The 14,058-nt window shown below is 44.5% G+C and overlaps 1 protein-coding gene across 6 annotated transcripts in view; it reads right to left on the bottom strand.

The window, feature by feature from the left end:
- Window positions 1–14,058, bottom strand: part of DAZL (deleted in azoospermia like) — a 322,370-nt gene that overhangs the window by 26,524 nt on the left and 281,788 nt on the right. For 3 of the 6 annotated variants that reach the window (XM_033930705.1, XM_033930704.1, XM_033930707.1), the window contains one exon: window positions 12,866–12,967. The exons of 2 other annotated variants lie outside the window; for them this stretch is intronic. In XM_033930705.1, coding sequence (XP_033786596.1) covers window positions 12,866–12,967 — 102 coding nt within the window. Of the gene's footprint in view, window positions 1–12,865; window positions 12,983–14,058 lie in introns of all 6 variants that reach the window. One more of the 6 variants, XM_033930706.1, reaches the window with a different exon arrangement.

The following is a 14,058-nucleotide window of genomic DNA, read 5'->3' as shown; positions in this document are numbered from 1 at the left end:
TTCTTTTTCAAGGGTCCCGCGGCAACAAGGGGGCATCCGTGGAAAATCAGGGGCGGGAAACTGCACGGGGACACCAGGAAATTCTTTTTCACTGAAAGGGTGGTTGATCACTGGAATAGTCTTCCACTTCAGGTTATTGAGGCCAAATGGGATAGACACGTGGGATCTATTCACAGAGAAAGATAGGGGAGGGTCATTGGGGTGGGCAGACTAGATGGGCCGTGGCCCTTATCTGTCATCTATTTCTATGTTTCTAAGAGTCTGGGAGGGTTGCAGATGGGATTTTGGAAAGTTGATCTCGAACCCCAGACTCTGCAGGAACCAGATCGTCCTTCGGGTCGCCTGGACGACTCCCTGAGACGTGGAATCCTTGATGAGCCAGTCGTCGAGGTAGGGAAACACCTGGAGACCGTGGTTCCTGAGTGCTGCAGCCACTACAACCAGGGACTTGGTGAAGACTCTGGGAGACGAAGCCAGGCCGAAAGGAAGCACTCGGTATTGAAGATGAAGATGTCCCACCCGAAATCTGAGGTATTGACGGGAGGCCGGATGGATGGGAATATGAGTGTAGGCCTCCCTGAGATCCAGAGAGCATAACCAGTCGTTCTGCTTGAGGAGGGGATAGAGAGAAGCCAAAGTTAACAAGTGAAACTTCTCTTTGACCAGAAACTTGTTGAGCACCCTGAGGTCCAAAATAGGACGCAGATCGCTAGTCTTCTTCGGAACAAGGAAATACCGGGAGTAAAAACCCTTGTTCTGTTGGTCCAAAGGGACCGGCTCGACAGCCTGAAGCCGGAGCAAAGCCTGAGTTTCCTAAAGAAGAAGGGCAGTCTGGGTTAAGTTGGAAGGATACTCTCTTGGAGGATGTTCCGGAGGAACTTGATGGAACTGAAGAGAGTATCCCTGCCTTACGATGGAAAGGACCCAGAGGTCGGTGGTGATAGTCGTCCATCGATGGTAAAAATGATGGAGACGATCTCCGATGGGAAAAATAGAGGAGGGCAGAACGATGGCAGTTATGCTCTCTATGAGACAGTCATAAAGGCTGAGGAGCCTTGGGGACAGCAAAAGTTGAAGGTTTTTGTTGCTGCTTCGGCGTGTGCTGTCTCTTAACAGGCTGACGGATGGTAGGTGCCTGTTTCGGTGGGTAATGCCGCTGGTAGATCAAAGGCGGGCGTGATGGACGGAGAATTGACTGGAAGGACTTCTCGTGGTCCGACAGCTTCTTGGTCGCCACCTCGATGGACTCATCGAAGAGGTCGGCTCCAGCACACGGGACATTAGCCAGCCTGTCCTGAAGATTTGGGTCCATATCGATGGTCTAAAGCCACGCCAGGCGTCGCATGGCCACAGAACAAGCAGCAGCCCTCGCCGAGAGCTCAAAAGCGTCGTAAGAAGACTGCATCATCTGGAGCCTCAGTTGGGACAGCGAAGCCAGAACCTCCTGGTACTCGAAGCGAGCTTGCGGGTCCAAATAGGGCAGAAACTTTTGCTAACAGAGGAAAAACTCGAATTAGGTGGCAAAATGAAAACTGTAATTCAGGACTCGAGAGGCCATCATCGAGTTCTGGTAGATGCGCCTGCCAAATCTGTCCATGGTCTTGCCCTCCCGGCCAGCAGAAACGGTGGCATAGACCTGGGAGGGGGTGAGACCGCTTCAATGAGGACTCCACCAGGAGAGACTGATGAGAGCTGGGCCCCATCTAACCCCTTATGGTGGACCGTGCGGTACCTGGCATCCAATTTCCCCGGAACAGCTGGGATGGAGTAAGGTGTTTCAAAACAGCTCATGAAGGTCTGGTCCAGCAGCTTATGCAGAGGAAGCCGGAGGGACTCAGCAGGCGGTTGAGGGAGATGCATCGTCTTCAGATATTCCTTGGAAAATTTGGACCCCTTGTCCAGGGTAATATCTAGATCCACAGCCATCTGTCGGAGCAAAGAGGAGAAAGACAGCTGGTCAGCCAGAGCAGGGCCTTGAGAAGAACTCGAGGACGACGAGGCTTCCTGATCCAACGAGGCCGGGGATCGGCAGGGAGAAAAAGATCCCAAGGTGTCCTCGAGCTCCAGCATAGGAGGTGAAGACTCCGGAGGCAAATAGTCGAGGAAAGGCTGCTTCCGACGAGGTGAGGCATACCTCGATGAATGCCTCGAGCGATGGCCAGAACTGTGCCTTGAAGCAGGCCTCGACCGTCGAGGCGAGCGAGGCACCGTCGAGGCTTCCAGCGAGTGAATGGGGCTGGAGGCGGTGGATCGAAGCAGAGGTGGTTGGGTGGAAGCACCTCGAGCCACCCGCCAAGCCTCAAGGCTCGGCATCGAGGGCAACGGGTCCGGAGGAGGCCCTCGCAGAGACTCAGCTCCAGGCATCGAGGGAATCGGTTCCAACGGAGGCACTCGCAAAGACTGCTCCTTCCATCGAGTGAATCGGTTCTAATGGAGACATGGGCAAAGACTCTGCTCCTTGCGATGCATGCATCGATGCCAGACCAGACACTCGCAGAGACTCGGCTTCCTGCAGCGAGAGTGTACGTCATGGAGGCACCAGAGGCGGCTCGACTTCGCAGGAGGCCTCCGCGTGCCCAGACTGGATTTGGGAGAGAAGCTTCGGCCCCATAGCGGTAAAGAGCTCGATGAACTGCTTCTCCAGCAAGGTCTGGAACGAAGCCGGCAAGGAGGGATCCGCATCCGAAATGGGACCTCCTGCACGGACATTGGGATCCCTGGCGCCCAAGTGCTTGGACTTAGATGCCTTAGGCATCTTGAGCACCACAGGGCTGCTTTGTTACCTGACCTGAGGAGGTGGAGGAACGCACCGCAGCAGGCGGCGAAGTCGAAGCCGGCACAAACGAAGCAGGCTTGAGGAGACTCGGGACCACAGAGGTGGAAGACGGAAGAGTCGAGGTGGAAGTTGAAGGCTTGGCGCTCTTCGATGAGGTCAGCTCCGACGAAGCCTCCATGCTAAACAGCGACTCTCACAGAACTCAGCAACGCTTGAACGCACATGCTGTAAGTGTGGAGCAAGGCCGGCACGATTTTGGAAGGTGTTGAGGCCCGAGACACTGAAGACAGCATCGATGAGGGTCCATCAGCGAAATCGTGCGCTGGCACTTGACACATTTTTAAAAACCGGTGATAGGCCGGGACATAGGCCGAAAAAGCTCCGCCGCTAGATCGAAGCCACTGGGCTGCGGCCACGTGGCCTGCCCGGTTGAACGGAAGGAAAAATTTTTTTATTTATTTTATTTTTTTTGAAAAACAATAAAAGACGATGAAAATCAATGATTATGAGTAAAAAGAACCCAAAACCGCGGACTTAGAAGGCACAAGTGAAGTTACTTAGCACAGAGAGTAGAAGACGGACTTCTCGGCTCCGTGGAAAAGTAAGAACTGAGGAGACATGCCCGGTGCATCGGGCAGGAAGGCACTTGCGCATGCGCGGTGTGGGCGACTCGAAACTTCTAAAGCTTCTACAAGCAAGTATGTTTGTGAGACGTCCGCATCGGGGCTCCGTCGGATGACGTCACCCACTAGTGAGAATATCTGCCTGCTTGTCCTGGGATAAACTCATTTTCTTTCTTCTAAAGAATTTTTAAAGTTACATCTCAAATATGTTTTGCAAGTCAATATCGATGAAAGAGATCTTAAATGCTTATTATATTCCACGTGGAATTGGAGAAGTGAAGCAAGAAGCAGAAATTGATGTTAATTGACCTGATAGTCTAGATCTTACAAACTTTCTAGAGAATACTAGAGAACCTATTACAAAAAGATCTACACTATTAGTAACGATGTCATCTGTGGAAAAGAATAGGATAATTATTAAAGCTTTTCCAGGATGTTTCCATGCAAACTCATTTTTGACATAAGGCCTTCCTCCAGATGAAACCTAGGGTTCTAGCCGGAGGAGGTACTTTCTTATTAAAATTTCCCTGTAAGTGCCTGATCACCTGGGGAAAAAAACTGTTTTTGGTTTTTGTGGGGGTTGTTTTTTTGTGTTTTTTTTTTTTTTTGGAACTGCTGCATTTGGAAACTTTTCTTGCTGATAAGACAGTGCTAATAACAGATTTATTTTCTTGCCTTCTGTAGTTTTTCATTCCATTGGATTTAAATGGGTTTGACAGATTTATTTCCTGTAGTTGATGTAATACTACCTCTCCCCTTGATGTGGACTTGAATATTATATGGTTGTGTTTAGTTAATTTGTAATAGTAGATATTTTCTTTTGTTTCCTAAACTATTTCTGATCATTGTATTATAAAAAGAAATCTCAATAAAAATAAGATATACACCTGTATATAAAAAATAAAAGAAACCATTATACTGTTGCCCAATTTGCAAGCTTTCCTAATCTCTGAAAACATTTCTTCATTTGTCTACTCATTCTGTTCCAAGGAATGGTAGTATAACCCTACCCATATATTCATTCACTTCACACACAGAATTTCTATCCATATGGATTCCACACTTATCTGTGTTGTGTAGAATGTTTATTTTGTTCGATTGAATTCCCTCCCAGGTAACAGTGTCCCATTGATTATTTGTCTTCCACCCGATCTCCGAGATGCCTACCTACCTCATCATTCAATACTATATACTTTAATTCTCCTACTTTATTTTATTTATTTATTTATTTTAGACTTCTAGCATTTGACACTTCAAATTGTGTTTTTTCCTTGTATCTATACAGGCTGCTGAGAAAAGGACAGTGATACATGCTGCTGAGAAAATGATAGGGATAAAATTGACATCTTTACTCTGCTTCCCTTTTAAGCGCTCTTGGCTTTCTTTCACCATTTTTGAAACCTCTCTATTGAGACTCCATAAATGTTCTGCCAACTGTAGGATACTCCACATCGAACCATCTGCTCAGGGTGACTGTCGGTTTCCTCCCACATCTTAGTCTAAAAGTTGCTCTTCCCTTTTTAAACGTTAGCACCTGCTAACTGGTATTTTTTTTTTTCTTTCAGTCGATGTAGGTTTCTAGTCTTTGCTCTATTCTCCATGTCCTTTCTGCTCATCTTATTTCTTTCTTCTTGGGCCTTTAGCTGTTCTGTGAACCATGGATTATTTTGCTGTTTCAGCTTTCTTGTTTTTATAGGTGCAATCTTATCTATAACTTTTAGCCAGGTTTTGCCAAGCTGCAATGCCTTCTTCTTCTATGTCTTCATTCATCAGTTCTAGTTTTTCAGTAACTTCCATCCAGAATTCCTCTATGGGTATCTTACCACATTTTGTAATCTGTTTCGTTTCTTTTGTTTTTGTATCATTGTTTTGGGTATTTTTAGGAAGACGTTCAGGTGGTGATGATCTGCCCAGATAACTGGCTCACATAGAATGTGATCTTTCAGCTTGTGATTTGGTTTGTCAAGTGTGAAATGAAATCTAAACAGTGCCCATCTTTGTGAATAGGGACCTGCGGGGAAGTGACGAGTTCCAGTTCTATTAAGTTTTGGAAGTTTCATATTTTGGGGTCATCCTCTGCTTCTATGTGAAGGTTTAAGGCTCCTATGACTATCAGACTGGAGTTGTCGAATATGTACAACCAACACTATGGTCTTGGTCAATAAATTTTGCTTTTTATCATCTCCAACTGTGCAGTTGACATCTCCTCATAGGAAAGGCACCCCCATTAAGTTTCATTTTAGCATAACAAAATGATCATCATATTTGAATGCTCACATACATGCTGCTTACTGAAGTAAGTCATTTGTATTGTGCCATGTTTGTTGTTATCTATGTTATTAGAATATTCAAATATGTTGCCTATTAAGGAGTCAGATATTGTGTCAACCAAATATTTGTGTTACATGAATGCTCCTAATGTATTATTTGAATCCTACTTTTTATCAGATGATTATTCTACTGTTGAATTTTAATGTGCATATACTGTATTATGTTATTCCTATTAGGATTCAACGTACATATTTTCAGCTTTATTTCTGTAGTATTTATTCTTATATTTGGTCATTTCAGTATTATGCTGTTAGCAAAACTAAAAAGCTATGCCTCCTGTATACATCATGAAAGGTGGCTAATAAATTACAATAAATTTGACATCTGTGCTAACACTGTGGTGGTATCTGAACACCTTCTACAATCTGAAACTGAAGATGCTACACCTCCCTCTCACTGTTGGCAACAGCGATTATCAGGCTGCTAAGATTCCCAGCACACCTCAGGGGCTCTATGTATATTCCCTACTGCTACTAGTGCCTTCACTGACAAGTTGTCATCCCTCCCCCCACCTTTTTTAAAAAGATATTATCTTAAGACATGGATAGGCAATTCCGGTCCTCGCGAGCTGGAGCTAGGTCAGGTTTTCAGGATATTTACAATGAATATGTATGAGATGGATTTGCATGCACTGCCTCCTTGAGATGCAAATCTATCTCATGCATATTTATTGTGGATATCCTGAAAACCTTACCTGGCTCCGGTTCTCGAGGACTGGAATTGCCTACCCCTGTCCTAAGATATTAACACAATCACACCTTTAACAATGAGAACTAGGATGGAACAAGGAGAGGGAGGACCAGAAGGATCTCTATATCCCCCCTCTCCCATGTAAAAGCCCTATGGGAGCATGCTGCCAAACACCTGGTCATGTCCATCCTCTTAAAAAAAAAAAAAAAAAAAGCCTAGGACCCACAGGCTGGAGTACCAAGGAATGGGGTGGTATGCTTCTCACTCTGCTAGCAGCAGTCCTTGGGACTATCAGCAGACAGGCCATTCCAAGCCAAAATCCATGAACTGAGGCTCAAGACCAAGGAAAAAACCTCATCACAGTCCTTCAAGAACAATACTTAATAAACTATACTACAAGTGCCCTACCTGGCCAGAGGCTCAACTTCACAGCCAAAGACTACAGAATGTGCCCAGGGAAGCAAAGAAAAATGCTGTAGCAGCATCCAATCTGCACTATCTTCAGGAAGCAGAGAAATAATAATTTCTTCCGAGACTGTACCACTTCTTATACTGGTGTCACTGGGAATCAGTATTCTCTCAGTCTGCTAGTTGAGAAGCATAACCCAGAATTATAACAGTACTTCTGAGGCAAGAACTGAGAAACTTCTAGAAACTTGCTGAAAACAGGAGCCATTTTGGGAAGACAGTTGTAAAGTTATAAGGACCGCAGGGGTCACCACTATCCCCATTGCTTTTCAATGTTTACATGTCTTCATTAGGTGCGCAACTGTCCCAGCTGGGGATAAAATTATTTAGTTATGCAGATGACTTTATGATCATTATCCCATTCGTCACCTCTCTCTCGGAAGTTACCCCTAAGACAACCTAAGGCAACAGAAGCACTAAATTTGATGGAGCAATGGATGAGTGAATTCAGATTAAAGCTATGATGGTATTGGGCGTGACATTGGACCAGAACCTAACTAACCATGAAAGACCAGGTGGACTCCTTGGTTAGAAAGGGTTTTTTCACTCTCTGGAAGCTTCGATCCATTAAAGCTTATTTTGATGTTTCATCATTTAGAATTCTGATACAATCCCTTATACTGAGTCAGCTTGATTACTGTAATATCGCCTATTTGGTAATTTCCCAGAAGAATATGCGGCGATTACAACTGGTACAAAATGTGGCGGTCAGGCTAATTTTTGGGTTGGAGAAGTTCGATCATGTAACCCCTTCCTACCGACTTCTGCATTGGCTGCTGATGGAGGCACGTGTGAGGTTCAAGTTTGAATGTTTTTGCTTTAAGGTACTATTCGGATTAGCCCCTAAATATATAACTGACCTTTTCTCTTTCACAACCAACAGACATAAGAGAAGCTCACACTTGAATTTTGTTTCCCCACTGGTTAGAGGATGTAAATTTAAAATCATCAGCAACATCTCGCACATCAGGCAGCATTATGGGATAAAGACCTGGAACAACTGCTTATGCCTACTACTTATGGGGAATTTAGGAAAAAAACTAAAAACATATCTGTTCCTGAAGTATTTAGGTAACTGACCTGCACAATCTTAGTCCACAATATCTGATCTCTAGAGCTGTTTTATCACCAACTCTTAACTTTGTTAATTCTACTCAATCTAGCATCTTTAAATCATTGTAAACCGCATAGAACTTCACGGTCCTGCGGTATATAAACTGTTATTATTATTAAGTACTGGTGCTGAAGTCAAAATTAATATGGTGGAACATAAATTAATTTATTTTTTTCCAAGGACGACTTTATAAGCAGTTACATCTTTTTTTTTTTTTGTAATTGTTTATTTATAACAAAAAAAATAAATAAATAAAAAAAACACATCACAGCGAAACATCAGTACAATCAGTATTCTCCTCAGCGCTTTTCAGCCGGGCACTCCACCCAGCAAATTTAGATGCCCGCCCGGCTGTCATCTGCCGAATCCTGCTGCCGCCACTGCTTAACGCGCAGCCTGAAGAGCTGCCAACAAACTCCCGCCGGACTTTAAACAAAACAAAACCCAGAAAGCGAATCGAACCCGGCTTCCCTCCGAAACCAGAAGTTACGTCAGGGGGGGGGGGTAGGGAAGAGAAGCCAGCATGGACAGTGGTACCATTACAGCCCCGATGCATGCGGGAGATAGGCCAGCCACGGAAGGAAGCTTACTTGCTCTTGCTTACTTCAGGCCTTTCTCGCTGCTGGTCCTGCCTACTTTCTGTTTCCATGAAGGCAGGACCCGGCAACGAGAAAGGCCCGAAGTAAGCAAGGGCAGCAAGTTATAAGCTTCCTTCTGTCACTGACCTTTGGGAGATAGGTCAGCGACGAAGAGAAACTTGCAACTTGCCTTTGTCTGTAGCGAATCTGTCGGGTGTGTAAGACGGGGGGTGGGGGGGTGAATGGGAGGAGAAATGCTGCTGTATCCAATTAGAGGGGCAGGGGGAAGAGAAATGCTGGTGCTGCTATACCCAATGGGGGAGGGTGAAGAGAAATGCTGCTGCTTCTGCTGTACACAATTGGAGGGGGGTTAAGAGAAATGCTGACGATGATGCTGCTGTACCCAATGGGGGAAGGGGGAAGAGACATGCTGCTGCACTCAATTAGGGGGGAGGGTGAAGATAAATGCTGCTTCTGCTGTACCCAATTGGGGGGAAGAGAAATGCTGCTGCACCGAATGGGGGAGGGGAGGGGGAAGATAAATGTTCTGCTGCTGCACCCATTTTTTGGGGGGATGGGGAAGGGAAGAGAAATGTTGTTGCTGCTGCACCCAATTTTTTGGGGGGAGGGGGAAGAGAAAAGCTGGTGCAGCCAATTGGGGGAAGAGAAAAGCTGCTGCTGCACCCAATTGGGGAGAGAGAGAGGGGAGAAGGAAGACAGGGAAGGGAGAGGAGAGGCAAGAGATACCAAGACCATGGGAGGGAAAGGAAAGGAGCTACCAGACCATGGAGTGGGGGAAGATGTCAGCGTATATGGGGGGAGGGGGAGGATGGAGATCCCAGGGCATGGGGAAGACAAGGGAAGGAGATAGAGATGCCAGACCATGGGGTGGAGTGGGAAGGAAGGAAGGAAAGGAGAAGAGAGAGATGCCAGAGCATAGGGGAGGGGGTGAAGCTGAAATGAATCATGTACAAAGGAGAGAAAGGGCACAGGATATACAGTTTATTGAAGGGACATAGAAAGAGGGAAGATGCCTTATGGAACAGAGAGCAGGCGGACACTGGATGGAAAGGGCAGAGAGGGTGGACAGTGGATGCAAGGGGCACAGAAGGTGGACAGTAGATGGAAAGGATAGAGAGGGCAGAGGCTGGGTGGAAGGGGCAAAGAGAGGACAGATGTTGCATGGAAGGGAGCGAGGACAAATGCTGAATAGAAAAAAGAGAGCAAAGAGAAGATGATTAAAGCAGAAACTACAAAAGGTAGAAAACATTTTTTTTGTTGCTTTACGTAGAATCAAGTAGTATTGTATCTATTGATTAAAGTTTATAAATAGGAAATGGAAATAAGGCAGTTTCTTGGGGACTAAACCCCTTTCCTCAGGTCAGGACAGGATACCATAACAGCAGGGGTGCCCAAATGGTCGAGCGCTATCAACCAGTAGATCGCAAAGGCAATGCGAGTCGATCGCGTTGCCTTTGCAATCTTTTTCTTCCTGCCTCCCTGAGCCAGGCCAGGCCGGACTCACAAGACTTCACCTCCGACGTCAATTCTGACATCAGAGAGGAAGTTCTGGGTCAGTCAATCGCTGCCTGGCTAGCCTGGAACTTCCTCTCCGACGTTAGAATTGACATCAGAGGTGAAGTCTTGCGAGTCCGGCGCTTGTACATTCCTGGCCTGGCTCATGGTGGCAGGGAAAAATCGGCATGGTGGCTTAGGGGGTAGGGAATGAATCGGGGAAGTGGAGAAATTGGCGTGATGGCTTGGGGGGGCAGGGGGAGAGAGAAAGAGAGACAGAAAGAAAAGGGGCAGGGCAGAAAGAAAAAATATTGGATTTACAGTCAGAAGGAAGTGCAAACAGAGACTCATGAAATCACCAGACAAAAAGGTAGGAAAAATGATTTTATTTTCAGTTTAGTGATCAAAATGTGTCTGTTTTGAGAATTTATATCTACTGTCTATATTTTGCACTATGGCCCCCTTTTACTAAACTGCAATAGCGGTTTTTATCGCAGGGAGCCTATGAGCATCGAGAGCAGCGCAGGGCATTCAGCGCATCACCCTGCTCTAAAAACCGCTATTGCGATTTAGTAAAAAGGGAGGGGGTTTATTTGTCTATTTTTGTATAGTTGTTCCTGAGGTGACATTGCATAGAATGGTCCGCCTTGACCTCTTTGAAAACCCGCGGAATATAAATGATAATTAACATTTTCTCTGCGTACAGTGTACTTTTTAAAAAAATTTTATTGTTGGTAGATCATTTTGACTTGGTCATTTTAAAAGTAGCTCGCAAGCCCAAAAAGTGTGGGCACCCCTGCTGTAGAGCCATTTCTTGTATGACTGGATGAGCTATATTTATCTTTTTTTTTTAATTGTTTAAATTCCTGCAGAAATAAATGGCTAGATTGAACCTAATGACTTCATTAACGCCTTTCCTTTTTTTTAACCTCTATACCATTTGAAAGAGGGCAAATACTTCTTAAATTTAGTAAAAATATTCTGGCACAAGTGTCAAACCTTAAAAAAGGAAGTCATATTGAGCATTGGAAAATACTAATAAAAATAGTACACATTTAGGGCTCCTTTTACTAAGTTACGATAGTGGTTTAAGCGTGCGCTTAGCGCATGGAGGAATTGCCATGCACGCTAGATGCTAATGCCAGCATTGAGCTGACGTTAGTTTTCCCACATAGCGCAGGGGTTTGCGTGCGCTAAAAATACTAGCGCACCTTTGTAAAAGAGGGGGTTAATTTTCCCCACCACCAAATTTCCCCATCCGGCTACTTTTTCATGCCACCCGGCTGGAAAAAATTTCTGGGGAGAACACTGAGTACAATACAAAAACAATACATTCCGCCAATATACAAAACAGCAAGACCCACTGAAGTCAACCCCTCTCCCCCCTCCCTCCCATCCCCCCTCCCCCGGTAACAGCATATAGCAACCTTCATCCCCCAAGAACCATATAACCCCACGGATGGGCAACGTAACACCCAAAGAAAAGGAAAGAAGAAAGAACAAAATTGAAAAAAAGGAGCAGAAAACCAGAATACAAGCCCCCAGACCATATCCAGGCCCAACAATCAACTCACAGCAGAACTCCCCACATCTAATCCCTCCACTACCAGGTGTCTTCCTCCAAATATCATAATATTGTTACCACTTTCTAGTCAATAAGGCTGAAAGCCTGAATCTCTCGCATACCCAGCCCAATTTCTCTCTCATTAGGGTCAAAGTAGGTGTAGCACTGCTTCGCCAGTGGTGAGCCACAGTCAATCTAGCCACTGTGAAGGCCAACCATATCAATCTATCCTGGGTATCATCTGCCCCTCCTGTGGGAAACACCCAATAAGGCCACCTCCGCCCTTTCTTCGAGGGGCACCTGAAGGAGTGTCCCCACATACTGCCTCCAGAAGTTTTGAATTGAGGAGCAGTTCCACCACATGTGAAAAAAATTCCCCGCTGTCCACATCCCCTCCAGCATAAATCTGTGCCCTGAGCAGACATCTTACTCAGGGTAACCGGAGTCATGTACCAGCGGACCAGCATTTTAAGAGCATTCTCTACCAACACAGGAGCCACCGCTATATGGTGTTATCTTAAACGAGACATTTTCCCATAGAGCTTCATCAAACACCTGCCCCAAGTCACTAGGTATGAAGGCTTCCGGGCCCTGTCCTGATGCAACCATTTATACAACAGCGAAATGCAACCTCTGCGCACTGGTGACCCCAACATCTGCTCAAAGGCAGAACAGCTATAAATCGCAGCATCAACTTGTTTAGCCATCTAAAAGTAACTTTTCACTTGAAGATATGGGAAAAGGTCCTTAGAGTCTAACTTATAAAGTGCTTGGAGCTCAAGAAAAGCTTGGATGGACTCCCCCTCAAGAAATTGGCCAAAGTACTGCAACCCTTTCCTTACCCGGCAAGAAATCAGATGCATAGCACAATGGTAGATGGTACAACCCCTATTTTACTGAGTAATTAGCAGTTACATCTTTAAGACTCATTTCAGTGTTGTAGCTATAACTGGGCCTGTGAAGAAGTACCTGATGAGACTAGTCACGACAATACGCATGAGATACATTCATAGACTGAAAACCTATGAGGATTTGCATGGCTGGGCATCTGAACTGATTTATGTTAACATGCCCCTTATGTAGAAAACTATCTACTCTGTCAAAACACGCCTACCAACCTGAATCAAATACTCTCACCAAGTTTTTCAAACTAACCTTTTATTTAAGAAAATTATTAAAAGGCAAATAACTTGTTCAAGATTTTACCTTGAGGTAGTCATCTTGAGCTACAAAAGAGTTTCGTTGTAGTCTGTTTTCTTGGTTGAACAAACAGGACACCACGGTTTGGATACTTCGGTCCACAGATTTCTGAAATACATTGAACTTCATGGGCTGAAGTTATCTTGTAACCAAACTTGTTTTGATAATTGATCTTCAAACATTTCAAAACTAGTTAGCTGACATATGGCATGTTGTAAACAAAATTACTTGATGCATTCACTATTATGGTAGTCAAGTGCAAACATTCGGTACCTTGACTTAAGAGCCAATGATTCAGGATTCTAGAAGGAGCCCTGATGCACAGCAACAAAAAAATCCTCAGATAGGAAGCCATTTTCAACACATTTTGCAACTAAGTTATTAGACTATTAACGTCCAAAGTTTAAGCAACCTTTTAATCCAGGCAACTGCTCCTCAGTTTCTCATAACCCTTTTTTCTCCAGGTACTGCTACAGCTGCATTATTTTTTTTTTAAGTATCATTATTTCAGAAATGACATTTGATCACACTACATCTTAGTAGTCCCAACACCATCACCTGATGCACCAGGTCATGGATAGCAATAAGCACAAGATCTATAATTTCTCTCCTAGTCGGTTTCCAGACCAATTGCTCATGAAGTCATTTCTGGGATCATCTTTAATTCACTGGCTTATCCCAAAGCAACATTTATCCCCCTCAATATTGGGATAATTGAAATCTAAAAACTTTTAAAAAAAAGCTGTACCAATATCAGAAGTCTAAACTCTAACACAAAAAAGTATAGGAAGACAAAGTTTAACCAAATAGTGCTCACCAGTACTCAAACTGTCAGACAAAAGACTAGGGCACAACTAATCAAAACTCCACCTAATCCCAATAAATTTTCATAATTTTTCTCCTTTATGCATATATAAACCAGAGACCAAAGAATCAAAATGAAGAAGGCTTCCATTCAACATCAATAAATGAGCAAAGTTTTCTATCTTGCCTTTCACTTTGAGTGTATTCAATATGCAGAGAGGATCCAGTTTCACTGGGAGAGGTTAGTGCTTCCTCTGAGGCAGAGATTAAGCAAAACAGGACTCTTGTTGGGGAAGTTGAATTTAACTTCATTTAATATTGTTTGTACAGAAGCATTTTATTGTGGGCAAAGAGTTAAAAAGTTAAGATTGGGAACTTAGCTCATTTTGTAATTG

Source organism: Geotrypetes seraphini, chromosome 2, assembly GCF_902459505.1.
Source record: "Geotrypetes seraphini chromosome 2, aGeoSer1.1, whole genome shotgun sequence".
NCBI lineage: Eukaryota > Metazoa > Chordata > Amphibia > Gymnophiona > Dermophiidae > Geotrypetes > Geotrypetes seraphini.
This window is presented reverse-complemented; position numbering and strand designations above follow the sequence as displayed.